At 34.7% G+C, this 25,287-nt stretch overlaps 2 protein-coding genes and 1 long non-coding RNA gene across 11 annotated transcripts in view; 2 read left to right on the top strand and 1 right to left on the bottom strand.

Moving 5' to 3' along the window:
* Positions 1–25,287, bottom strand: part of LOC124301485 (restin homolog) — a 45,926-nt gene that overhangs the window by 15,239 nt on the left and 5,400 nt on the right. The window contains exons 1-8 of one of the 8 annotated variants that reach the window (XM_046756588.1): positions 16,719–16,749; positions 13,869–14,003; positions 6,184–6,255; positions 5,395–5,547; positions 4,499–4,699; positions 4,007–4,205; positions 2,169–2,394; positions 1,146–1,190 (exon numbers count right to left, since the gene is read on the bottom strand). In XM_046756588.1, coding sequence (XP_046612544.1) covers positions 1,146–1,190; positions 2,169–2,394; positions 4,007–4,205; positions 4,499–4,699; positions 5,395–5,547; positions 6,184–6,255; positions 13,869–14,003; positions 16,719–16,734 — 1,047 coding nt within the window. In that variant the 5' untranslated portion in view covers positions 16,735–16,749. Of the gene's footprint in view, positions 1–1,145; positions 1,191–2,168; positions 2,395–4,006; positions 4,206–4,498; positions 4,700–5,394; positions 5,548–6,183; positions 6,256–7,359; positions 7,383–7,500; positions 7,604–9,983; positions 10,061–11,412; positions 11,547–13,868; positions 14,004–16,353; positions 16,654–16,718; positions 16,750–25,287 lie in introns of those variants that run through there. The other 7 variants (XM_046756589.1, XM_046756596.1, XM_046756590.1 and 4 more) reach the window with 7 other exon arrangements.
* LOC124301489 (uncharacterized) lies at positions 185–639 on the top strand. The gene is made up of 2 exons (XR_006907495.1): positions 185–325; positions 406–639. It is a non-coding gene; the product is annotated as an uncharacterized LOC124301489 (long non-coding RNA).
* Positions 17,014–24,219, top strand: LOC124301488 (protein pelota). 2 transcript variants are annotated; one of them, XM_046756599.1, is made up of 9 exons: positions 17,014–17,485; positions 18,386–18,478; positions 18,596–18,746; positions 19,609–19,722; positions 20,183–20,323; positions 21,729–21,951; positions 22,999–23,191; positions 23,252–23,358; positions 23,609–23,856. In XM_046756599.1, exons 1-9 carry the CDS (start codon positions 17,445–17,447, stop codon positions 23,650–23,652), a joined length of 1,107 nt encoding a protein of 368 aa, XP_046612555.1. In that variant the 5' UTR covers positions 17,014–17,444; the 3' UTR covers positions 23,653–23,856. The 2 variants fall into 2 exon arrangements, with proteins under 2 accessions (XP_046612555.1, XP_046612554.1); XM_046756598.1 differs by lacking the exon at positions 23,609–23,856 and adding an exon at positions 23,964–24,219 and having other exon boundaries at positions 17,023–17,485.

The following is a 25,287-nucleotide window of genomic DNA, read 5'->3' as shown; positions in this document are numbered from 1 at the left end:
TAATAACAGACAAATAATTAGCAATAAATTAAAATTGCGACTATAATTTGAGATTTAAACTATCCTATCTCTCAAGTTGGATCGAACTGCACATGGTGTGCGTATTTTATTATAATCGGTTAAGTGGTTTAGGAGTCCATTGAGGACAAACATCGTGACACGAGATTTATATATATTAAGATTCCACCAAGTGCGATGCATTTCGATCAATTATATAACGGAACCTGATACATCAAAACACCAGTGACCAGGTACTTTAATTGAGATCTTGAGAGGACGGAAGACTTGTACTACTTATTGGTAATTAAGGCTGTACGATATTTCGGTACACCGAAATTTTTTCAATAACTTTGTTTCAAAATATTTTTGTATCAAGATCGGCTGTCAACTATTTGCTGTAATTAGGTGCAACAGTTTCTAATTTTATACGCTCTCCGATTTTCAGTTTTTCGGTATTTCTGGATTCTACCGGTAATTTGTTACTTTATAGGTATTTCGATATTTATCGACAGAACAATATTTCGGTAATAGACAATATGTGCGGTATTTCGGTGAACCGGAAATACAAAATCGATACAGAAAATCCGTATCAAATTTTCGATACCGCACAGACTTACTGGCAGCTAGAAGTGCTGTTTTTCCATTTGCGAAAAATTGAGCATTACCAAAGACGAAAAAAAAATATTTAATACCAATGAAGAAATCAAATAAATATGGATTGTGCTTTTCAAGAATTTAAACAGCTTCCACGAATCTCAATATTTCCCGAGAAGTTCTTTAATAGACGGTCAAAATTACGTATACCATAGAGCGTATATCTTTCTCACGTGCCTTTCTCTACGGTTGTTAGCGATTTTTGAAATGTGTCACAGATCATCAGTTTCTAACCGCAGAGAATATCTCAAGGCTGTGAAAAAAAAATAGAAGATATTCCTTTGAAATGGTCCCGCGAACTCAATCCTCGTTGATTTTACATAGTAATCACCGTACTTTTTAGTGAATCGGTAAGATAGATGTTGGATTTGATTCTTATCACTACACAATTATCCGAATAAATATATTATTTGACGCTGCACTTGGAATGATGTTATAAAATTATGCCGAATCTCAATGATTCTGCCTCAAGGGCCTGATCAAGGTCTCACCTGCACTGAGCTTCTTGTAGGTGTTGAAGTACGTATGCCGGGTTTCTGTAAGTTCAGAAGTTGCAAAACAATTCATCATGCAGTATTAAATTGCCACCTTATTGCTACACATACTACGTAACTACAGTCCCCCGAAGTAACAATAAGAATTTAAATAAAATTATTCATTCAGACGGACAAAAAACTAAGTGGTGTTCAGTTGTTAATTTATACAAAACAACCACACGAAATTTTTTCATCACCAAAAAGTTTAGCCAATACAAATATGGGACACTGCATTTTAATTTCACGAACGGCTAGCTCTCAACGTTCCTGATTTTTTCTATGATTGTTCAGTGCACTAAGGTTAAATGGTATCCCCAAGTTTTTTGAGATTTTTTTCATCAACTGTCATTTTTTACTATGCTTAAGGCATGAAAATTGTCGTTACATAAAAATTTCAAAAAAAAAAATCTTGAAAATCTGCGAAAAGCAGAATTTTCATTTTTTAACCGCACGGAAAACGCAATTTATTACTTCTGCAAGACTTTTTAAGGTCCTTGGCTAAAGTTCCTCAATTTTTTTGGAATTCTTTAAAAGTGACGCATCTCGAAAAGGTGTCCTAACTTAGAAAAAAAAAAAAACCATCCACTATGGGTCATTGCTTTAGACAATGTGTAAGGAATCGTGGATTGATGAGAATATCCTAAGAATTTTAAAAGGTAGGCGTTTTTCATGTTTTAAAAATACTAAAAAAGAAAAATCAGAGGACTGGTAGAATCATAGAAAAGATCGTAAACCCATTCCGAGTCAGGTTGAGAGGTTTGTGAATTTGGCTTGAAACGCCCGGCATAAATATATCTGTGGATACGTCAAACACTGAAATTTCGGATTGTACGGAAGGAATTAGTATACTCACAGACTGAGTAAATGAGTATATATACCTACGTAACGGATGAAGAGATATTAAAGTTACAAAAAAAGTGTAAAAAGCAAGCAGATCAACCCTTGCGTCACTCTCTATTCCGGGATCGAATTTCTTACCCTAGCTGAGGCTGCTGCACTTTTAGAAACGGTACTAGCTTGAGTACTGGAAATACTAGAGGTGGATAGCAAAGACTCTCTGGATCCCATCTTTCTCAGCGCCATGTTCAATGCAGCTCCGGTTGGTTTATGCACGATGCATGTTGACGATCTCTTGCTTGACGGCGATCGACTTACTTTGTGAATTGGAGCGAAGAGGCCATGTTTCGGACGACATTCGAAATACCTATTAAAGTCATTAAAATTCATATTATCTGATTCCAGAGTAAAATGGTTTTCCCAATCTAATCTTTGAATATACTATTATTCGGTAAAAAATAATACATGTACAGGGGGTTTGAGAAATTTACCGAAGTATTTCATGTGCTCTAGCAATTGGCGATCTCAAAATCCTATGAGTAGCGTTTCAGGATCAAACGACGGTTGACCTAAGAGTACTTTGTTTGAATGATACTAGAAAAATTCTTCTTTTTTAAAAGTAATTACGTTGACAGTAAGCCATCTTATCGAATTGTAAGCCGTGTCTGAGGATACTTTTAATTAGTATAAAGTCTCCGGAATGGCTTTTAATATAGCAGGCATCGCCATTTCTTTCGTCTAACCCTGTGCTTTTGTAATGACAAGTACGTTATTCAGTGCGTTACGAAAAATCCACTTCTCTCAATTTCTATCTCAGGCTAACAGGATGGTGTAATCCTTTTAATAAGACAATGAGTCCAATTGTAAGCCGTAAGAAATTGGCCACCTCTGACCCGTAAACAATTCATACACATCCAAGTCGTTAATGGATTGATCGGAAAAAGTTGAAGTTATACCATTTCAGCCAGTCCTATCACTAATTACAGCATTTCTCTCCGCAGAACACACCAATATCGTAATATACCGTGATATTGGGTTATTTTCGGGAGACACGAGGCTGAAGATACCGGTTGAAGTCGGCAGTTGCAACTTCTTGTCAACAGAATAATCCGGTACAGTTTTACATCAATAATTTTATAAAAGTATTGCACTTCTACATTATTGACCAAAATTTAGAACGTTGGGCTTCAAAGCACTATTTTATTCAAGGTTAAAATGTTTGATCAATGTAGAACAATTCCGAATGCTGGCTTCGACTTGCTTCAAAGGATCGCGACGTCATTGATTCGCAAAATGGCTATACACTCAGGGATTTTTTAACAGAGCATTTCTCGAATCTATGACAATTGACGAGTATGCCTGATGTGTTAAATCCAATTTGCCACAATAAGTAAAATATGATATGAAACTCCAGGAACTTTATGTCCTTCGGTTACCAGTCTAGTCTAGAGTATTTTTTATACCGAAGAGTTTTTCACTTTACAAGAAATCGAAATTCAAATACCAATATTGTCAACGCTCGTACATATATTAAATGTAACAATTCACGCAAGATTAGCGTGGGAGGCAAGTGTGACAGCATATAATATGAAAATAATGGCCACAAACCAAAATCCGTTCCAACAGTATTGGTTTATTATTATTTATAACGTTAATGTAACTTCTTATAGTTTCAACGAATTTTATTAAATCTTGTATAATTAAAGATTATAATCTATCGTTAAGATCTTGAACGTCGACACTATTAGTCATTTTTTAATTGTTATCTTTTGTTCTAGCGTCCCTCTGTAGGACATGATAAATTTTTAGTAATGATTACATTTTCATGAATAAATATTTGACTATTCTTAGGCTAGCTAGACATCCACAAAAACGTATCAAAACACTTTGAGATCGCCAACCAGCTAATGAAAAAAGAAAATTTTCAAACGGACAGTATAATTTGGGAAGATAATAGAGAGAATATTTCAAAATGGCACCTTTTTTCACCAACTGATCCGTCATTTTTTCCAACCGGATCATCTAATTCAATACCGCACCATTCTCCGTTGGCGAATTCAGTGGTTCCCATAAATCTTAAAATACCAGCTTTGCTGCCTTGACTGGAAGACACAATTACCCGTTCTCCTAATCTTAATTCTCTATGTGACACCGACGACAGGCTTGTTGTGGAAGTGTCTGTATAATTACGTTATAACAATTATATCATAATATAATACCGCATCATACCGAACAGTAAAAAACTTAGATATAATGTTAAAAACATAGTGTATAAATAAATCTTGTGCATAAAGACTTGAAAAAAATTTACAGCTAGGCTTTCTCATTATATGTACAACTAATGTACTAAACAAATAACATTATATCAATTACAGGCAATAACTGCGTAAAAAAAATTTTCAATCATATTGTAAATATTCAGAGAGAAAGATTGTGCAATTGTTTCTATTTTTTCGAACCGAGAGTCTTACTCAATGACGGCGATATGGACTTGCTCAGGTTTCCTCTTGTACTTTCCGTAGGAGACGTTGGAGTTCTTTGTGTGGGAGATAGCGCAGAAGGCGGTAAATCCGATAAAGGTCGTCTTGTCAGCCTGGTGAGCCGAGAGAAGACCCCTCTTTTGGGTTCACATTGAAAATATCGTGAACCAGCAACAGATCCATCGTTTTTTCCTAATTTCCAAATATTTGAGTAAGATAATTTGTGCGATAAAAAAAAAAAAAAATTACTCTCATTCCATTAACTCTATTAATTCTATTAATTGTATCATTTCGATTTCTGTTCATCCCAATTTTCTGTATTACTATTGCAAAAGAAATAGAAATTTTCTGGTCGCTTGGTGAATTCCATGAGTTGATAAATAAACGTTATTACAGTGGCAAAAAATAACTTCATCACTGATAAATGTTGAATTAAAAAATTCGTCCACCAAAATGTAGACTACTTATCGTTAGGTACATGTTAAACGGAAAATCAATTTTCTATCATGACAATACATGCGCAAGTTCTTTTCGACGTTGCTGCCTTCTAAACATTTCTCATACACGCGTTGTGAGTATAGAAAATTGATTTTTATTTTACACGCATACCGTACCTTGGGCTACATTTTCTCAGAGGGATTTCTTACACAAAATTCAACCAGTTCAAGTAATGAAATGGATATTTCACAAATTTGAGGAAAATTTCACCGACGATGAGGTATTAAAATAAGATCTAAATTAAGAATAGATTGTCCACTGATACGTAAAATTTATAGGATGATCAATTTTTTGCGGATCACTTTTCAGGAGCATAATATACATATTGTAAGAAACTCTATTTTGTTTGCCAGTTTCGTCTCCTTCCACTCCGCGGTGTTATTACTCACCAATTGGTTCATCGAGTACGATTCCAGCCCAGTCTCCCGGGGCAAATTGAGTTTCTCCAATATAAGCAATTAATCCAGGTTTCGTACCGCCGACCCAAACTCGATCGCCAATTATAAAGCTGTCCGTGTCCTCTGTCAAGACGACACTTGTATCTATTCAAATCAACGATACCGTTACAACACCTTTACCATCGTTCGTATCAAATTGCCGTGAATAAATTGTCAGGTGCATGGAAAGACTCATCCGATGCACCTCCTGATCGAATGAAAGATCTTTCGATCACATTCGAATCATATTTTTAAACAACGCATTATTTACACAGTGTCGCAGCAATTTTATATTTTATGTAACGAATCCCCCCTGTTGAATTATCAAAATTTAGCCATTGCTAATCAGTGGGAAATAAACATGAGATCACTGATACGATTGTGCATGGCTATCTTCGGTGTAAAACAAGGAACCCTGACCTTAATTAAACAAGGAGTTCCAACGTGGTAAAAACGTACAATTTCAATTGCGTTTCAAAAATCGATCGGTGCATGCATAATTCATTTGCGAAAAGGAAAATTTATGCAATATCGCACATTATACTATATAACTGCAAGATTAATATGTACATTTGTGGACATTAATTCAGAGTCCACATGTGCGCAGCATAATAGTCTAAAAGATATTAAATAGAGTTTACCAACACCGACAAAAAAAAGATACCGTGCAGCTATCTACGTATACGAAGAATGAAATCCCATGTACTGTGAAATGTGATTTAAAACGATCATGCAACCTACCTGAATCTCGACGTGATCCCGTCTCACTAAGACGGCGACCGTGCGTCTCCCATAGGTGCTCCATGGAGTTTTCTGTAGGTACCATGCAACATATACAACAGATCACACTAAAGGGCTTCCAAAAAATTAACTACAACACGTTAAAAAAACCGTGCAGAGGTATGAGGGGTTGGATTGTGTTCAAATTGGGACGGTATTCTTTTTCAGGATCAAGATCTGAGCGTCAATATGTGCCGTTTAAAAAATCCTCCCGAGGTGTTGGCGTCTGAACTGTATGGTGGCGAAAATTCGAATTCGCGTATTTAGAATAGAATTTGAAATACTTCTAACCAGCTTCGAATTCCATCTTAAAGAGGGCTGTTTGGATTTTCGACACCATGCGGGCGCAACTATACAGTTCAACCGCCAATGGGATTTTTATCTCAATTTCAAGAGGTGTCTTAGAGTATGTGACCATTGCCCATTTAAGTGACGTGTAAAAAACATATTCATTCAAGTATTGCCTCTGAATTTTCGAAAATAATCGTAAGTATGTTCGCAAAATCAGAACTTGTGTACCCTTGGAGAAATGGCGAATCGGAGCCGACCTACCAAGGTCTACGAAAACAAATACGTTATTAATATTATATTAAAACAAAGCTAGGAAAATTCCGCGAAGAAATTGATATCAATACACTTTTTTGCACACACGTTATTTAAAATGGAAGAGATAGTTACGTGGACGAGGTGCCTCTCATACACATAAGCAAAGAATCCCTTATTTCGTGAAGATTTTTAAATCGGCAAAAACTAAGATTTAGACTTCGTTCCAGAGAATAAAAATATTGCACCAATCTGAAACGGTCGAATGAGGTACATTCAGAAATTGGAAAAACTTTCAAGTTCAGGTGAATTGTTCTACGGTACAGCTAATTCGATACTACAAACATGGTGAACTATCTCATGTGAGGCTTTTTGTACCAATCAAGCATTTTGTTTTGTTGTGTGAAATTTGATCCACACTCAAGAATCATAGTCTGAATTTTTCAATATTTATAGAACACAGATAAAGCTCTCAATAGTTTCCGTTTTCGCAACTATATCGGCCAAAAAAATATGTGGTCACGAGCAAAACGTCACAAGTTCCATAAATTTATAAATATTGTTTCGCGACGTTTGTAAAATGAAATTCATTACCTTAACTCAAATTCGAGTTTTATATTCATTTTTTCAGAGTTACAATATTTGATTGGTGAAATTTTTTTTTTTTTTTGCCGAGACCGAAACTTTCATTCGATAATGATACTATGCCTCGAATTACAGCTGCTGTGGTATTACCGTGATGCACGAACGATACGGCAATCTCATCGGTCGACGATGACGACGTTAGTTGAAAAAAGCCTCGGAAAAATATGCAACAACACCTACGCAGCCTTGAAATCTGGTTCAAGAAATGGCGTGTTAAAATAAGCGACGAAGATAATAGTAAAACCGTAACATTTACTCTGATTAGAGATTCAGCGATACCATTATATAATTATAAATAATTGCATCATACCCACAACGAATTATGTAAAATATACCTCGGTTCAGACGTAAACAAAAAATTAAACTGTATTTCGCACTCACCGTAAGAAAAAAACGACGGACGATTATGCAATACTTAATTTAATACATTAATATATTCAGTCAATCCTGGGCAGATACTCTATTATAAGCTTCCGGATCTAACAGATAAAACTCATGTTTATAAATGAATCGGATTTCGATTTTAGGAAAACTTATCAAAACTGGAAAAAATTTTAACACACCTATACGTTATTCACGTGAATATGATGAATTTTTTCGCCGTAAATCAGCATTTTATTTTTCTTTAAGAAGATGCTATAATAAGTATTTACCGACCGAGTAAAATATCACTCATTTCAATTATTATCTGCAGCGATTACACGCATCATTGACATGCGATAGAACACCATTTTTGTTTTGATATTGCATAAGCTTTCGTAAGAGTCAAAATAATAGATATCTTACTCGGTTGGTAAAGGCGGACTATGGCGTCCTGTTAATTTTCAAATCTACAATTATTTCGTGTTGCTGGTGGGGGATAGTCGTGAAAAATCTTACTGATTTACGATTAGAATGGGAAATGTATTAAGGAAGGAATGAGTAGGATATAACGATTGGCGTGGGAGATATGAAATTCCTGAAATGGTATCAGCATCGAATCTACGTAATCCGCTCATCAAGATTTTATTAAATATTTATGATAATCGTAGGCGTTGGAATAGTAGGTCGACCTGTAGTTTGCTTGTTTATCTAAAGATGGCATCTACAACACAAACGTCATATAGTACGCATTATACGACGTAAATACTACGGATTATTGAAGCTCAAGCTCGCAGTTCAATAGAGTTACTAGTAACGAGCACTAAACTTCGTTAGAATCGAATGAATTTCTAACGCTCATACTTTTACATTAATGTAATCAGACATAATGACGGCATTGTTACTTTTCATCTTCACTGGCGTATTCTAATCTAGCAATCCTGCAACTCTATCTAAGATAATTAAAAAAGTTGTACTAACACTACGGCTACCTGAATATAAGTATAATAAAATTCGTTTATACGAAACTAAACATAAATAAGACATCGTCAAAATGTTTGTAGTTTATGTGAAAATGATTCTCAAGTTAATTTAATGGTTTTGTTAAAAATAGAAAGCAGGTAAAAAAAATTTGAGTTGCACGAATAACTTGAGATTCAACAAATTATATCTGAATATTTCAAGTCCGAAAATACGTGACCTTTTCCGGCTAAATAGTATTTTAACAAATTGAAATTTCAAACAACATTTCAAATGAAATGTATTTTGGAAGGAGTCAAAATAATTAAATATGTCTGCAACATTCGGTAATGCGTCTATGATGTTAAGGGAACCATCGACATGAAATTTCCAGAGAAATCGCCGACTACGAATTTCGGGAACCAATGTAGAATCCATGAATGATGACGATGATAATGGTAACGACGAAAGTAATATTGAATCTTTTTTCTGCTGTGATATTTGTAGGATTGTCACGTATTCATTTACGATCACCAAGTTTGAATTGTTTTATCGTTTTTACACGTAGAAATGTTACATACTTTACAATGATACGATCAATGTACAAGAATGCTCGATTACAGATTGAAACGATATCAAGGGCTCAAGTAGCTGTAGAATTTCATCATTATTTGTTCCATGTCGCTACGACACATGATAAGTCGAAAATCCTTTTCGTTCTCCTGTATAATTCAGACAAACAGACGGATACGTTATGAGCGAGTGACGTCAGAATGTAGGTCAACAAGTAAATAACCTACATTTAATAATCAGGTGTGTAAATATGCACGAATTATGCAGACGTTAGAGTCACATCATCGCGCGCTCTAATCGAGGTTCTTTTTTCATATTTTATGTTATTACGAAACATTATTTATCGTTCATCAATAAATAATCTTTTGATTACTCATTGGCCGTGCATTGCCTCTCTCTCTCTCTACTAAGTTGTGAGAATCTGGTGTTGTGATTATTTGAACATTTTTCATCGACGTCATTATTATAGGATATAAATTGCATTTTTCTTCTACACATCTTAATGTACTTGTCTTAAATGTCGATATTTTCATTTCGAATACAGGTAAAAATTCCAGGTCACTGTCGTTAAAGAACTTATGTATGTTCATTGTCATTTCAACCTGTTGCACGCTTGTTTATGTTTCTATGTAATAAACGAAGTCGTTGGACATGCAATAAATTTATGATGAACGAATTACTTTTGGATAACAGCTTGGTTGTTCGTCAAATTTAAGAATCAGAAAGTAAAGGTTGTGTGTTCTTGTTATAAAATAGTTTCTAACAAAATTCGAATATCTTCAGAATTACATGAACAGAAAATTGCGCAAAGGTTTTAACATATCATTTTGAAACAGGTATTTCGCAATACACATTTAAATCAAAGGTGGTTAAGATATGTAACGAATAATATCCGTGCACAGCCCAAACGTCAGTGAGCTAAGCACTTCGCACGTATGCTTTTTACGTGTGAGAAACGAGGACTACAAGATGCAAAATATTTACAAGACAAATCGTTACTTCGGCATTAACGAAAGCCGATATTGTGTAACAATAATTAATAAGCAGATGTTAACTAACTCTGTCAAAAGGCACGAAGTCATTGCTGTGTGTAAATTGATCACGTGTAGATAAAAACAGATTAGATTAAATAAAAAACTAAAAGATGATGAGAATTCTTTAAAGCTTAAGACACATAGTATCGGTGTCGAAAGATAGTCGAGAAAACTAAGAGATCGTTATTTTTCTTGTGTGCAAGTCGTACGTTTGTCTCTGCATAATAATTGAACGAAATTGAAAATGCGTCATCCGATTACAATCTGGATGACCATGGTTGTATTATTATAGCTGAAAGCATGCAGAGAGAATTATACCGTGTGCAAATAAGGCTGGAGAGGCGAGATGCGCGGATGCATCATGCATCTTGTGCTGCACCGATTCGACCAACACGAAACTAGCAAGGTAAAGCACAATTGTGACGTTTAACAAGCCAATGTCAGAACCTCGTCCATAAAGGGTACCGCCAATTATGAGTGCTTCGGTAAGAAAAAAACACTGTAGAAAATTCCGAACACAAATACAGATACGGATTTACAAAGAGTGCAGAAGAATTTTAGACTGATACAAAGTTATGAGATTGGAATTAGTAACATTTAAATTAGTTGAGAATGCGAAATAACAGCAATTGTTGTTTGTTGCTTTAGTATTTGTCTAAAAATACATCGATACACTGACGTTGCGAACTTCAACTTCATGCAATGTTAAATATTCGCGTTAATAACAGTTCACGACACGAATATATACAATATATATAAATAACACAAATATTAATATGAGGCAGCTAGAAAAAAATCTCTACTACAAATATTGTTTCGATGTAAGCCAATTTTAGAGGTATAATTATATTAACCCGGTTTTTATATCCGTTCAAAGGAGACATTTTTTAACTTATACTGAGAATCGTTAAGGCCGTAAAATTGTTAAATGACTGAAAACCCAGACGAGTGTTATTGTTATTTAAAAAAAATTCATTCCTGATATTATTTCTGTTTTTCCGTGTGTGAATGAAACGCGTAAAAGTTTTAACTTGTGTTAAGATAAGTTTAGGCCTCAAAGAAAAAGAATGTTTACCTGAGTTTCGATAACGACCCGCAGCGTTGAATCGAGAAAAGGTGACTAGTCCGTCTTAAAGCGCGAACAGCTATTAAAACCAGAGAGATTCAGGCGATTGTGGGAGAGTTCGAAGAATATCGGGACAGACTGTCTTTCTGTGTGGGAGGTGATCGTTGCCGAGTTTAATTAATAAATAATTGACGTATGAAAAATACGTAATCGGAACCGTTAATTAGTGCGCAGCCATAAAATATCACTTCGTTTTAATGGGGTGTCTTACTCGATTTCAACGTTGCCGAATATACCTCCGAATATCGAACTCCACGTATTTCAAACGCAAAAACGGCTTAACAGTCCCGTTCTATACACAATTCTGAACAAAAACACTACAATGCATTTACATTTAATGCAGAAACAGAGAAATGACACGGATTTTACGAAATCGCAGTAGTGAAGTGATAATAGCAAACTATGAGGGTGAAAATTACGAGACTTGCGGATCAATTACGAACGGTCCAGGAGCAATTAGTAGACATCATCGATCAGATTTTCCATATCTCCATTCGTTTAGGTGACATATCAAATCGAATTCGACCATACTTCGCCTCGCGAAAAAACGCCTCTTCGGTTTTTCTTGATTCATTTGAAAACCATGCAGCAGAAATTTGCAAAAATAATAGAATAATTGGATGCAATTAAGGAGCAATATAAAGCAAATGTCATTTCGTTTGAATAATCATCGGTTTGTTCCAAACACCTGTTTCAATTTGGCGTCATTTTACTGGGACTCGAGTACCCAAAACGTATTTTCGAATTTTCTTGAAAATCGTGTGGGAGCGACTATTAAAAGTTAGGGAGCACTAAGTACAATGAAGGTGAAATTATTTGGTACACGAATTCTTTGGAAATCCTACGACTTTTTAAAATCCGCGAAATACTTGGCGGCTCCTGGAATTGCATTTTTATTCATTTTCTCAAAAACCATGTGGGAGCAAATAATAAGAATTAGAGATCAATTAAGAGCAATTATTTGGCATAATATTCCCTAGAAATTCGAAGGTCGCAGGCCAACTTCGCATAGGTTTAACGTACGTATGAAAGGAGGGTCGTTATCTAGGGGTATTCCATATTCATACATACCAAAAATTTGTCGGTGACTTTTTTAGAAAAATTGTAAATACGATGAATATTAATACTACTACCGAAATACAGGAATATCGAAGATAAGAAAGATTTGGGAAGATCAAAAAAAATCAAGCTTCGTATTTCTTGCATACTGCAAAATTTTTGTTTTACTTGAGCAGAATTTAATTGCTTAATGTTGTTAGCGTCGGTTTTGCCGATTTGTTAGGTTTCTGGGAATACCGGTTTTTTACCAGTATTTCGATTTGCATCGGTCCCCGAATTTCGCCGTCGTATTGATATTTCCAATACATGAAAGCATCTACTGCATTCAATCGTAAAATTGGTGTCTACTATTTGAGGGTGTATGGGACGTACAGTCAGGTCAAACAAGTGGTCGAAACAAAATTGTAATAAAACAAAAGCTGAGAAATTCCGGCATGAGATAATCTAGTTACATGCTCGGAAAATTTCTGGCAACGTCTGATGGGCAATTTAATATAGATTTTACCGATAGATATGGTTTCATTCTTCATGATTAGCCAAATTCCTCACTTTTTTCAACCATTTACCATGGAACAAAAATCGATCGGTATAATGTACCCTGAATTGCTAAAACGCACAGTCTTACTGTAATTAAAATTTCCCATTATATATTTCGACAAAATCTTCCAGTATGTACCATAGAACTAAAAAATTCCCTGTAATGCAGAAAAAAATGTTGAAACCCTGGATTTCAAATGTATTACCTTTTTATTATTAAATGTATAACCTTATTATACGAGCAACTTCAGAAAATCGACATTATTCATTTATATCAGTTTTTATGAAAAAAAAGTAAATAAAATTTTTTTACTCAGACGATTCGTAGTATATTCATTTATCAATAGAATAAGTTTTTGTTCATCCAAATCGATAACAGGGCTTTTACAGTTGATGTCCGATATTTCAACATTTGACTCTGTATCACAGGGAGGTTCTCAATGGCTTGGCGTTGTAATATTTATTTATACAAATAAGTAATATTTTTGTTTACACAAAATTTTTAGAGCTGACTATACGTCTCATATCCGTAGATCCTTAAACCCGAACAAGCAAACTGTCTACAAGTGGTTTTTCCTTTTAAAATAATCTACCTTTGTTTATGCAGCTCAAATCCTCTGGAATTAAGCTATGGCTCACAAATACATTCCATATGGACAAATTAGATTTTTGCAAACTATAATCACACACACTACTTTTAATTACTTCATCATATCCCAAGTGTATTTCATCGCAATGAATTGGTATTGAAGAAGTTTCTATAGATACGGTAACGGAGCAAAAAGTAATTGTGCAAGTTCAAGACTCACTGGCTGATGATCTAGAAGGAGATGGTGGAACACTTGGCTTAGGCCCGCTAGCACAACAAGGTCTACCAATCTTCGTTGGAGGGCGCAGCCCGGATAACTTTGCATCCGTCATTTCACACGTTTGCGTCTTAATAACTGTAACAGATCATAAAGTATAATCAGAAATCATGAGATTGAAGTTCTTAAAATTAATTTTAAGATGCAATATTTGGAAATGCCATTATGTCGGCGCATAAAGATTATCTGGAATTCAGTAAACCCTAATAAAACAGAATATACTCATACTTTGCAAATTCAACTTTTTCAAAAGCAATCTGAAGCTGAAAAGTAGTGATTTTTTGTTCAATGCTTCGTTCCCGTTAACATCAATATCGTCAACCCCGTCAAAAATTTCATATCTAAAAGAATTGACTGCAGGAATAGCTTTAGCCAGTATACGTATATTGTAATGGTCAGCTGGCTCTCACTTCTCTAGTCACCAACTCACATCACGGATACGATGATAACCGACTAGAACTGGAGGCAACCGAAGACGCGGGAACATGATGATAAACGATTGGACCCGAGGGAAACCGAACACCATAAAAACAGATCGACCATGGACAGAGCAAAACGGACAGCATGGCCAGTGACGCACACAAATGCAACATTCGACAAGAAGGATTCGCGGTTCGGACAGCAGCGGTGCGATACCGGGACAGGATTAAATTTGGTATAAATAAAAGCTCGTCAAAAACATTGCCAGCAGACCCATGGCACAGCGCCCGACTTGCTCACCTCTTTGCGACAGAGCGGAGCTCACCTGGAGTCCGCGTCTTAACTTATGATTAAAACGATAAGAATTCCACAAGCGCAGCACTTCGTAATTTTAAAAAAATTTGAATTCGAAGCATTATATTCGCTATAATATAATATATTCAGAGAATTATTGAATCAGTAGCGTCATTTAGTTATAAAACTTCACTTAGAAAAGATTTTCAAGAATAGAACCGCTGAATTTTAGGATTTTTAGTCATCTTTGTGTGTATATCTTTGAGTTTTATGATATTTATTATGTATTATTTTTTTTTATAAATTCAGTTTTGTAAACTTTTATTTTGTATAATTTGATTGCTAGTTTCTTCATTAAATATCTTTGTTAAATGCACCTGTTAGTTAGAGATCAGTATAATGATTGTTAAACCATTCGACACCGGGATCAGTTACTATATTATTAAATCTGAATAACCATAAGTCTTTGCTTATATCCTGGAGTTATACTAAAATTAAGACGGAATGAGTCTCACAGTCCGATCCAAAAAGTTAGGGATATAGAAAAAACCGTTTGAAAAATCTCCAACAATGTTATGTACAGCAAGAATAGCGAACACCAGGATGAATACCAATGAAACAACAGCTCTGATACATAATAGAAATGAATTTGAGACAATTCGAACAGAAGCAAAGATATTAATAATTTAACAATAGGTTAAAAATTGAAACATTCATATTAGTTAAACAAGTGCTTTTGATCCAGATCAACGTTTATTTGGATTCATTTTGTTCACCATAAGGATTTCCAAAGAAAACCGGAAACAAATTACACAAACAATGTTCGACAACAATTAACTGTGTACATTATAACAATACTATGATGTAAGATTTATCAATGTTTCAGGTAATCCATGAGGATCTATTCAGCGAGTAAAAAGAAGCAAATAGACATTGGGATTGAATTGTGAACACCAGTTTGATCATTTTTATTTATGTAACAATTTTTTGAACTGCTGTCATCTTAGCTTGTGTTATTTGAATTCCCTCACGTTCCTTGTTACATGATAGGAATGTTGTTTCATTCATGATTATTATCATTGGCATAAGAAACACTGTTGCAGATTTTTTAACGATTTTTTTTTCTTTCCCTGACTTCTGGCTCAGACAGAGGAGCCCACTCATCCTTAAGCTGAAGAGGTTAGAAAGAGTCCAACATGTATCATTGTGTAGCAGACTCCTAGAAATTCTAATTTTCTGTCACTGATAGGATAGCATTTGACTTGACAGATAGCAACTCTATCGATATCTGTCATCCTGAATTGAAATTGTCGTAGACAATGCCACATTCAGTATTAACCTATTCTCGATAGATTCTTGTAAGACCAGTGTGAGTCAGTCCACAGTGAAAATAGACATGACACAAGTTATTACGTTTTGCAAAGGTATAAAAAAAATGTAACCTGATATCTATATGTTACTGCAACTGAAAATTAAGACAAACTGATAAAAAAGCGTAATAATAGTTGGAATAGGTAATTACACTAAAATCAGCACTCAATGTATTTAGTATAAGCAACTAATTTGTTAAAGTACTGTTGTTTAGATTATTTTTAACGTAACGGATAATGCTAGACTAAAGTAATGACCTGTAAAGACATTTGTTGAGGTTAAGTTTATGAAAACAATTTGTTGTTGGTGGTCTAAGTATATTCGTAAGCAAAGATTAACGTACCTTATGAATTATATAAATGTTGCGACGTTCCTGTACTTCACTCACAAATCACAATAGGTATTGAAACGCTTGAAACATCTCGAATATGTTATTTCTTATATTACCTCATATTTTAATGTAAATCCACTGCACTGCACACTCGGTAACACTGAGAATGTAAGGTAAGTTTGACTGTGATTTTGAATCAACTCTGAATAGCTCCAAGCCGTCCTGTTGCAGTTTTTAACCAATCACAATTGCTTTTTAACAAGAAAGTAACCTAAGCATTGTCTGCTGAATAGTCCAAAAGCCATATTCGAACGGGTCTATTGAGGTCGGGGCACGTAAGAACGGTTTATAATGTTTGTTAACGTTTTAAAACTTACTAGATGTCACTAACATCTGTCTAGTGATCTGACGCAGCAGCAGTTCTGCTCATAAATCGTCTCGCGTTTGCTGCTCTGCTGCTCGGACGAATCTAGAGGATTTGGAGCATAACTCGTGCTGTCAATCTCACGAAAATTGTGGCCATAGCGATGAGAGAGCGAGATATATATCCCCGGATTTCCCAAGATACTCCGTCTCTCTCACTCTGCATTTGACTGGCTGAGAAGAAACGCATCGGGCAGCCAGATAGTAGAGCGAGAGAGACAAGCCGTACATGGCTACGTGCTCTCTCGCACTCTTCCACCTCCATGAGCATATGCTCTGATAAAGGGATGACTCTGAGGACAATCCTAGCCTTACATGGGACGGCCCATCCAATTCAGTGGCAACGTGACAGCGGTGAGGACTACTTTCGGAACGCACCTGTGAAAAACATAGCCTAAATAAAAGCCAGGAAAAAATTATAACAGAAATGTTTGGTGCTTTTACGTAGTCGGTGATATTTATTTATGCAATTAAGAAATGGTTGTTTCTCATACTTGTCAATGCACTCTGCATTGCTCTGCATAACAAGATTTACTGTCAGTGAAATATGATGGAGCATCTCCTGAGCAACCTGTTAGAAAAACATATGGATTGGCGTAGCTGAATTTAATATAACCTACAAAACAATTATTGAATTATCCTTTGAAATTACATGATAATAAAATATTCCATCACTCAAAATGAAACTACTATCCAAAAATGTTGACAAGAATTCTGACGGGTAAGTCGCTTTTATTACCTTGTAACTGACTTCTCTAGTGTAAGTAATGTTTTCCTGGACCAAGTATTTCTCGATTGATCTAAATGATTTTTGTCTTATTGCGTATCTTACATTACAAACACGATTTGGATATTCACGTGGCAAAATAACTGCTTGTGCGTCGCACTAGAATCTTGCCAAAATCATGCTGTTAAGATTAGGATAAGCTCGTCTTCTGCTACACTGTTACTATAGTTCTTTGAATTAATGTATTCCATTGATATCTTAAACCATAACACCCATATAAGATACGAATCAAGCTGCCAGAGTCTGTCACTTTCAAACGGTGAAGATCTGTCAAAATGTAAGTGAAATAAGATGCCGCAGAAATGGAGAGCAATTTTGTGTGAACGGTAGACGAGTTGCGTGATTCTAGTGTGGCTTGGATATAGTCTCTCTGCAGTATGAATATCTACAGCGTTACAAATATTAGAGTTCCAACATGTAATACCGCTAACCATTTCACCCTCTTTTTCTGATCCTATGATCTTGCTAGTATTTCAACTGCATTGATGTTATTTAGTGAAAACTACTTTTGTTTTGAAAGTTGATTAAACTTTCACCTATTCAATGTTTATACAAATTATTTTTCCAAGTATAAAGAGTTGACTATGAAAAGTATATATGTCTAATTTTAATTGATCCAGTTTGTCTGGAAACTTAAATTTCACTTATTCTACGTTTTGATGATGAATGAATACTAATGGAAGCGGAATATTTAAGCTTGAGTTCGATTGCAATTATGCTTTAATACTAACAGAGTTTCTCAAAAGCTATTGTTTTATAAAATCCAACTCATTCATTTATTGTCAGCTTATTGAAAGAATGTTCTTAATTGATGATCGATTATTCAATCAACAGCGACATAACATTAATCCCAGAGGAGCCGGAAGATTTATGGCATGCCTATAATTTAATTAGTGAAGGGGATTCTGTGCGAGGATCTACCATTAGGTATGTATCATCAATTACCCACGAAAATTCAATACTTTTTTCCATCGATTGTAGAGTTTATAAATGTCCTTGAACATTTGTGGAAATCTAAGTTTAATGTGTAATATGAACTCCAAGGAAAGTCCAAACCGAATCATCGACTGGAAGCTCATCGAGCAACAGAGTAAGAACTGTGTTGACGATCAAAGTGGAATCTATAGATTTTGATACCCAAGCCTGTAAACTGAGATTAAAAGGTCGAAATATTGAAGAAAATCAGTATGTCAAGGTATGACTATGATTAATTATTAGCTCGCTTTGAAAAAACTCTTCCTTGCAGAATTGTTTACGCAGCGATGGAACTCTACGTCAAATTTCTTATATTTTATACACTTCCCGTAAAAAAAAATTTCTGTGTAACAAAAATAGCATATCTTATGAACAAGACACAGAAAAGTATAATCAACTTGAACGGTACAGCCCAACTTTGATTGTAGTTAAATGAGATATGTAGTATTTCATGTTGTTTATGATGAAAACTCTATGGAATCCATTGTGGATTCCCAGAATGATTTCAGTGTGTATAATACCCAAGAAAGGTCTGAAAACGAGCAATTAATTAGAAATTTGATTTTTCTGTAAGGTTGAAAAATTCTGGAGCAAACTTTGTGTGGTTTCTAAAATTTAAAGATTTGCCTTGGTCTGCTGCAATCACTCCCAATTACTTTCTTAATTTTACATGAATCAAATGATGGAAAAAATTTTTATAATTTTTAGGTCGAAGTTTGGAACATTATTGTAATGATGAATTTTTATAAATACTTGAAATTCAGCAAAATTACGGTTGTGTAAAACCCATTAAATTATAGTACAGCATGATCATTTGCGAATTCAATTCATCAAATTCATGTTTTGAAGCTGCGAAATAGTAATTTTTATTTCAATGTTTCATTACACTAACGTTACAAAATTCAGTCTCATTGTTAAGTAGCAAAACTGACGAATGGTCCTCTTTTTCACCTTAGATTATACCTTAGTTTCATAAATGTGTACAAAAAATTATGTTTTGCGTAATATCTCTGATGCAAACATGTCATAAATCAAAGGCATGTAAATGGAGTGAAACAAATTTTTCTAACTTTTGGATGTAGATGGGTGCTTATCACACGCTGGATCTAGAGCAGAATAGAAAATTCACACTTTACAAGCCTGAGTGGGATTCCATTTCCTTGGAACGAGTAGACACGGCTTGCGACCCTACTCAGGTAACTTATGACAGAATCAATATAAAATATTGATTTTCATTAAAAGTCTGTTGATCGATATGGTACCCCCATTCTGAATATTATGAATGCATGATATTGTCATGAAATTTGTTTCAACTTGAACAGAACATAAAAATGAAATAAACTAGCTATAAATATGTTATGTTTGGAATTGTCAAAATTAGACGCACAACTGATATAGTTCATAATTAGCAACAAATTATAAAAATAAATTAAGTCATGAAAATTACTTACCTCTGAATCTAAGAGTTCTTATTTTTTTCAAAGTAGCTTTAGTAGAGTTTCAGTTCAACCCGTAAAATGACGTCTAAGAATATACATTCACTTCAACAGAGGCTACATCCTTTCTTAATACTTGAAAAAATAAAGCTTTTCTCTAAGGATGAGCTCTCAGATAAGCTGTTTGCTTTCTGAAAAATGAGTTACTGAATATTTTCAGAGTGCTGATTTAGCTGCTGTTATAATGCAAGATGGAATAGCTCATGTTTGCCTTATTACCTCTAACATGACTTTGGTTAGAGCTAAAATAGATCAAAATATACCAAGAAAAAGAAAAGGGAACGTATCACAGCATGAAAAGGTTTGTTATCACTCTTTATGGACACCAGTAGAGTACGTGTAAGTCTATGTATACAATGTATATGGGGCAGTCCATGCCATTTCGACCTGAGTCTGAACCTTGACTTCCCAGATTTGAAATGCATTCAGTATTTTTATAGATTTTTTCGACACGGTTTGAATTTTCTACAATTTTTCAAAACCATGCCTTGATTGACACAATGTAAAAAACTGAAAAATCGTGTGTCAGATAACAAAATGTTTCAGCTCAGAGCAGATTTTTTTTCTCTTTATTTTGCTAATAACAAAATCTCAACTGGTAAAATGGCTCATAAAAACCTGCAAAATTTTTCAAAAATCTGATGTGACATATGAAAATGTTTCAGTGACCATCCATAATAAAATGACGTCTAATTTTTCCAACATTTTTTTTTCGAAAAAAGCTTGAAAACAGTAGGAAGAAAAAATCTCCCCACTAAGCTTAATTTTTAAGCCCTAAACTTAAAAATTTTGATTTCTAACACACACGAATTTTCCGAATTTTTTCAAATTTTTAAATTGTGTCCATCAATAACATGGTTTTGAAAAATTGTAGAAAATTAAAACCGTATCAAAATATCTAAAAAAAAATATTGAGTGCATTCAAAATCTGAGAGGTCCAGGTTCAGACCTAGGTTGAAATGGTATGGACTGCCCCATATACTTTTAGTGGGAAAGGTGGTTGCGATTTTTGCCAGGCTGGTGTCTCTTATAGTTTTGATTACTATGGTATGGTGATATCGGTAACGTAAAAGCATGGTGAAATGTATATTGAGAGAATAATATGTAAAATAAAACATGCTGACACAGGATATGGCATTTCATAGAGTAACATTACAGAACATTGTTTTCCGAAAAAGCAAAAAACAAGACAGGCAGGGACAACTATTATTTAATGAGAATACTTAAATTCGGTGATTTGCTCACAGCACAATATCCAGTGCTGATCTCTGTTGTAATCAAAGCTATAAAGATGTCCTTGACACTCTGCTTTTCGTGACGCCATCCTCATTATATGCAAAATTTTGTATAAATAATTTAGAGTACCAATAGTGACGGTTCATTGAGATCCAAAATTTTAACTTTCTTTACCAAAAAAATGTCTAGTCTGCTTACAAAAAAATTGGAAAGTTATATGTTTTAAAAGATTTTCCGAAAGTGTGTCATTTTTTCGCTTGATATTACATTTAAAGAATTCTCTATTCAAAAATTGATCGACCAAAATAAATTTTTCGTCTAGCGTAAATGAGGTTGACGTTTTCATGAGTTGAAGAATCACTCATTGAAGTAGTGAGACATCAACTTTTGTTCAACAGTAGTAGCAATTATCCTTACTTTGCATTAAAATATGATATTTCGCTTAACTTTTTTCATCATTGGAATTCCAGGGTTTGGCTCGCTTTTATGAAAGCGTCATGCAAGCAATCCTACGACATATCAATTTCGATGTAGTCAAGTGTATTCTCTTGGCCAGTCCTGGTTTTGTTAAAAATCAATTCATGGAGTTTATGATTCAAGAAGCAGTGAGAACAGATAATAAAGTGATTCTAGACAATAAGGCCAAGTTCATGCTTGTACATGCTAGTTCTGGCTTCAAGCACTCACTGAGAGGTACCACATGCCAAATCAAATTGTATTCATGTGTATTTAACATTAAAACTGCCAAGATTGGCACACCTCCTTCAACAACTAAAACAATCTTTAGTTTTGATCCCCACACAGTGGACTTCCTATTAATAGTATGCCTGGTATTTGAAGATGGAATATTTCACAACCACATTTAAATTGCTCGCAGTACTTAAAAATTTTTGTTTCAAAACACGAAGAAAAAGAAAAGGAATTGTTTATTTATGATGTAAACAGTATATCTGTATTCAATTGATTATACAAAATGTAACTTTCACGTATACATCGACTACAAAAGAAAGAAGTGCGTAAATATGAAACTTATGTGAAATATACAAATGGGAACTATCTTAAGAAGCATCGAAATTGAATACGTAAAGATGAATGTAATGATTGCTGAAAAACGCTACCGTGGAACATATTATCGATGATTTTTCATTGTCATCTCCAACACAAGTTTGCAAACTTCGTATAGTAAAACGTCCTGTAGATCCTTTTCTGTATAATATTATTTTACATTTTTTTTGTGTTGTAACGTGTAACGGCAAGATTGTTTCTATTGCGCAAAAGTGATATTTCAAAAGTAAATCTAGGTGGAACTTTCAGGTTGTTCAAGAAATACTACTCACACTCTGTAACAATGAATTTACCAGAAAAATTAGTGGATCTGTTGTTATAATTAAAATAGTTGGAAGTATAAAAAAAATAAATACAATGAGCTAGTTTCCATAAATTTCCAGTGTTCATGCAAAATATTTCGGACAGTTTAATATTGAAGACAAAGTCCGAAATAATTCACAGTTCAGTCAAAAAGTGTTAGGAATGAGATGTGTGACATAAAGAGGAAGTTTGGGACCTGAAAATATTAAGCATGATTGCCTTGACAGTTTCAGTGTTAAATCATTATATCTTAATTGATTATTTTTCACTTTTTATCTAAACAAACTTTTCAGGCGGCACCCCAATGGAAATTGGCAAATTATTTTTTCATGCAATACTCCAGTGTTTATATTAATGTTAAACTGTTGACAGAGGTGCTGGCAGACCCAGCAGTCGTAAGTCGAGTAGCTGACACAAAAGCAGCTGGTGAAGTGAGAGCATTACAGGCTTTTTATACGCTGTTACAAACAGAACCAGCCAGAGCATTTTATGGGAAGAGACATGTGGAAAAAGCTAACGAGGCTCAGGCTATTGAGACTTTATTAATTTCGGACAAATTGTTCAGGTAATTGCTGAAGCAGAATGAACTTTCGTTTCAAGAATAATAATTTCATCTTCTCCACAGATGTCAAGATATTGCGACGCGGAAACAATATGTCAACCTCGTGGACAGTGTCAGAGAGTTCGGTGGTGATGTCAAAATTTTTTCCAGCATGCATGTATCTGGTGAACGTGAGTATGATCCGTAAATACAATGTGTAATGTAACGCCCAAATCAAATTACAGTACTACCTTGACATAAGAGTCCTTGTCATAAGAGAATTTCCCCGTCGTTACACTTGAGCAAGTCTTAGCTTCCCCCACTCTCCCTGTATACCTGACGTCTAATAACGCGGTGTGCTCCTTACAAGCGAACGAGCGATTGCGTTGAATCATATGTGTTTAGATATCAAATTCGTAAATATAACTGTGATTCACTTAGAACGAGGAGTGGTGATGATCATCGACACGCTGACACATAAGTGATTCCCGAGGTCTCCTGGCAGTAATGGGGGAAAGTACCAACGCCTAATTTCGTGGAATCCCATTCCCTTAACCGCCCTAACACTCTTATAACAAGGCAGTACTGTATTTATTTCGTTAAGTTAGTATTATATTTGTTTATTAACCTATGGATACGAGAGCCACCATTTTATTTCATCAAAGACTTACATTTACATTTTATCATCACTCGTATCAGTAGTTTTATTTTTATTACACTAAGCCATTGACTATCGTTTAAGTTTTTTTCTCCCTTTTTTCAGTGAATATTTCACATTATGTTGAACTCATTCCAGAATTAGATCAACTGACAGGAGTGGCTGCTTTGTTGCGGTTTCCAATAACCGAATTAGAAGATGAAAGTGAAGACAGCGAATCAGAAAACGAAGACGAGAAATAATTATATTTAAAAGTATGATTGACAAAACATATTCACATAGGTCATTAATTAAGAAATTGTAAACAATAAAAATTATTTAATAATTTTCATTCGTGAAGTACGCGAAATGACTAAATCAACGTTGTAGCGAATAAAAGATTTAATACATATTCCTTTAATTGATAAATAATTTATATAATATCGGTAACCACAATGGGAAATGTACATATCTGAAGACTTGATTGATCAAGCTCGATTAAAAGCTCAAATAGTCAATAATACCAAGGTCTTGTAAAAACGATTACAGGTCAGCGCACCCCTTGACTTTAGCTAATTTACTGAAATTAATTCACCTCTCAAGCATGGATATCGGAAATTATGTCCATGATCTTACGATCTTATTATCAGAACTCAGTATAAGTGAGAACTTGTGTTTTCGATCATGCTCAGTCGATTAAAACTTTGGGTATTCATAATGAACATAATGATGGAACTGATCTGTTCAGATTCGGTAGTTTTTTTTTTACTTAAAAAAAATTTATATATTTCAAGAGGATGTGGTGCAAATTGTAAGACGTGACAATAAAATTTGATAAAAATAATCCTGACAAATTAACGGGGGTAAAAACTGAACAAAATTGAGGGATGATTGAGATTGAAGAATCAGGAAAACAAACGTAAAGTGAATCAAAAATCGTGAGGTAAAATCATTGGTCGAGTTGACAATGGAAAGCTCTGTATGTATATGAATTTAAAAAAAAGTAATACAAATAGTAGAGCACCTACAGCACTGATTTTCTGTCTAGAGGCTGGTAAAATGGCCTGACAGCAGGTAGGAGTTATGTAGGGATTTTTAGGGGGAACCAGAGAACGCCTAGGAGGAAGTCACACGGGCCATTTGCATGGAAAGTGTTTAGTTCCCATGTGTATGTACTTCCCACAAACGATTTTGAATGGAGGTAAGACACAAGCTTCAAGATATGAAATTTGTCCACAGAGTAACTTTACTACCCTCATGGCGTGTTCCTTGTCTATCGAATTGGTCGATTACTCTGACAGGCTTCATATCAGAAAGAGGAATTAGATTACTTTTTGTCACGTAATATCAACCAAGGTTGTTTGGAGAAATTCTTTGCTTTAGTCGCAGTCATGGTTGCCACAACGTGAATCCAACTTGTTGACAATTTGTTGGCACATACAAGTCCCTCCTTGTCAGTAATTTCAGTTCGCATTGTTCATTG

The sequence above is a fragment of the Neodiprion virginianus genome, chromosome 3, assembly GCF_021901495.1.
Source record: "Neodiprion virginianus isolate iyNeoVirg1 chromosome 3, iyNeoVirg1.1, whole genome shotgun sequence".
In the NCBI taxonomy this organism is placed as follows: domain Eukaryota; kingdom Metazoa; phylum Arthropoda; class Insecta; order Hymenoptera; family Diprionidae; genus Neodiprion; species Neodiprion virginianus.
This window is presented reverse-complemented; position numbering and strand designations above follow the sequence as displayed.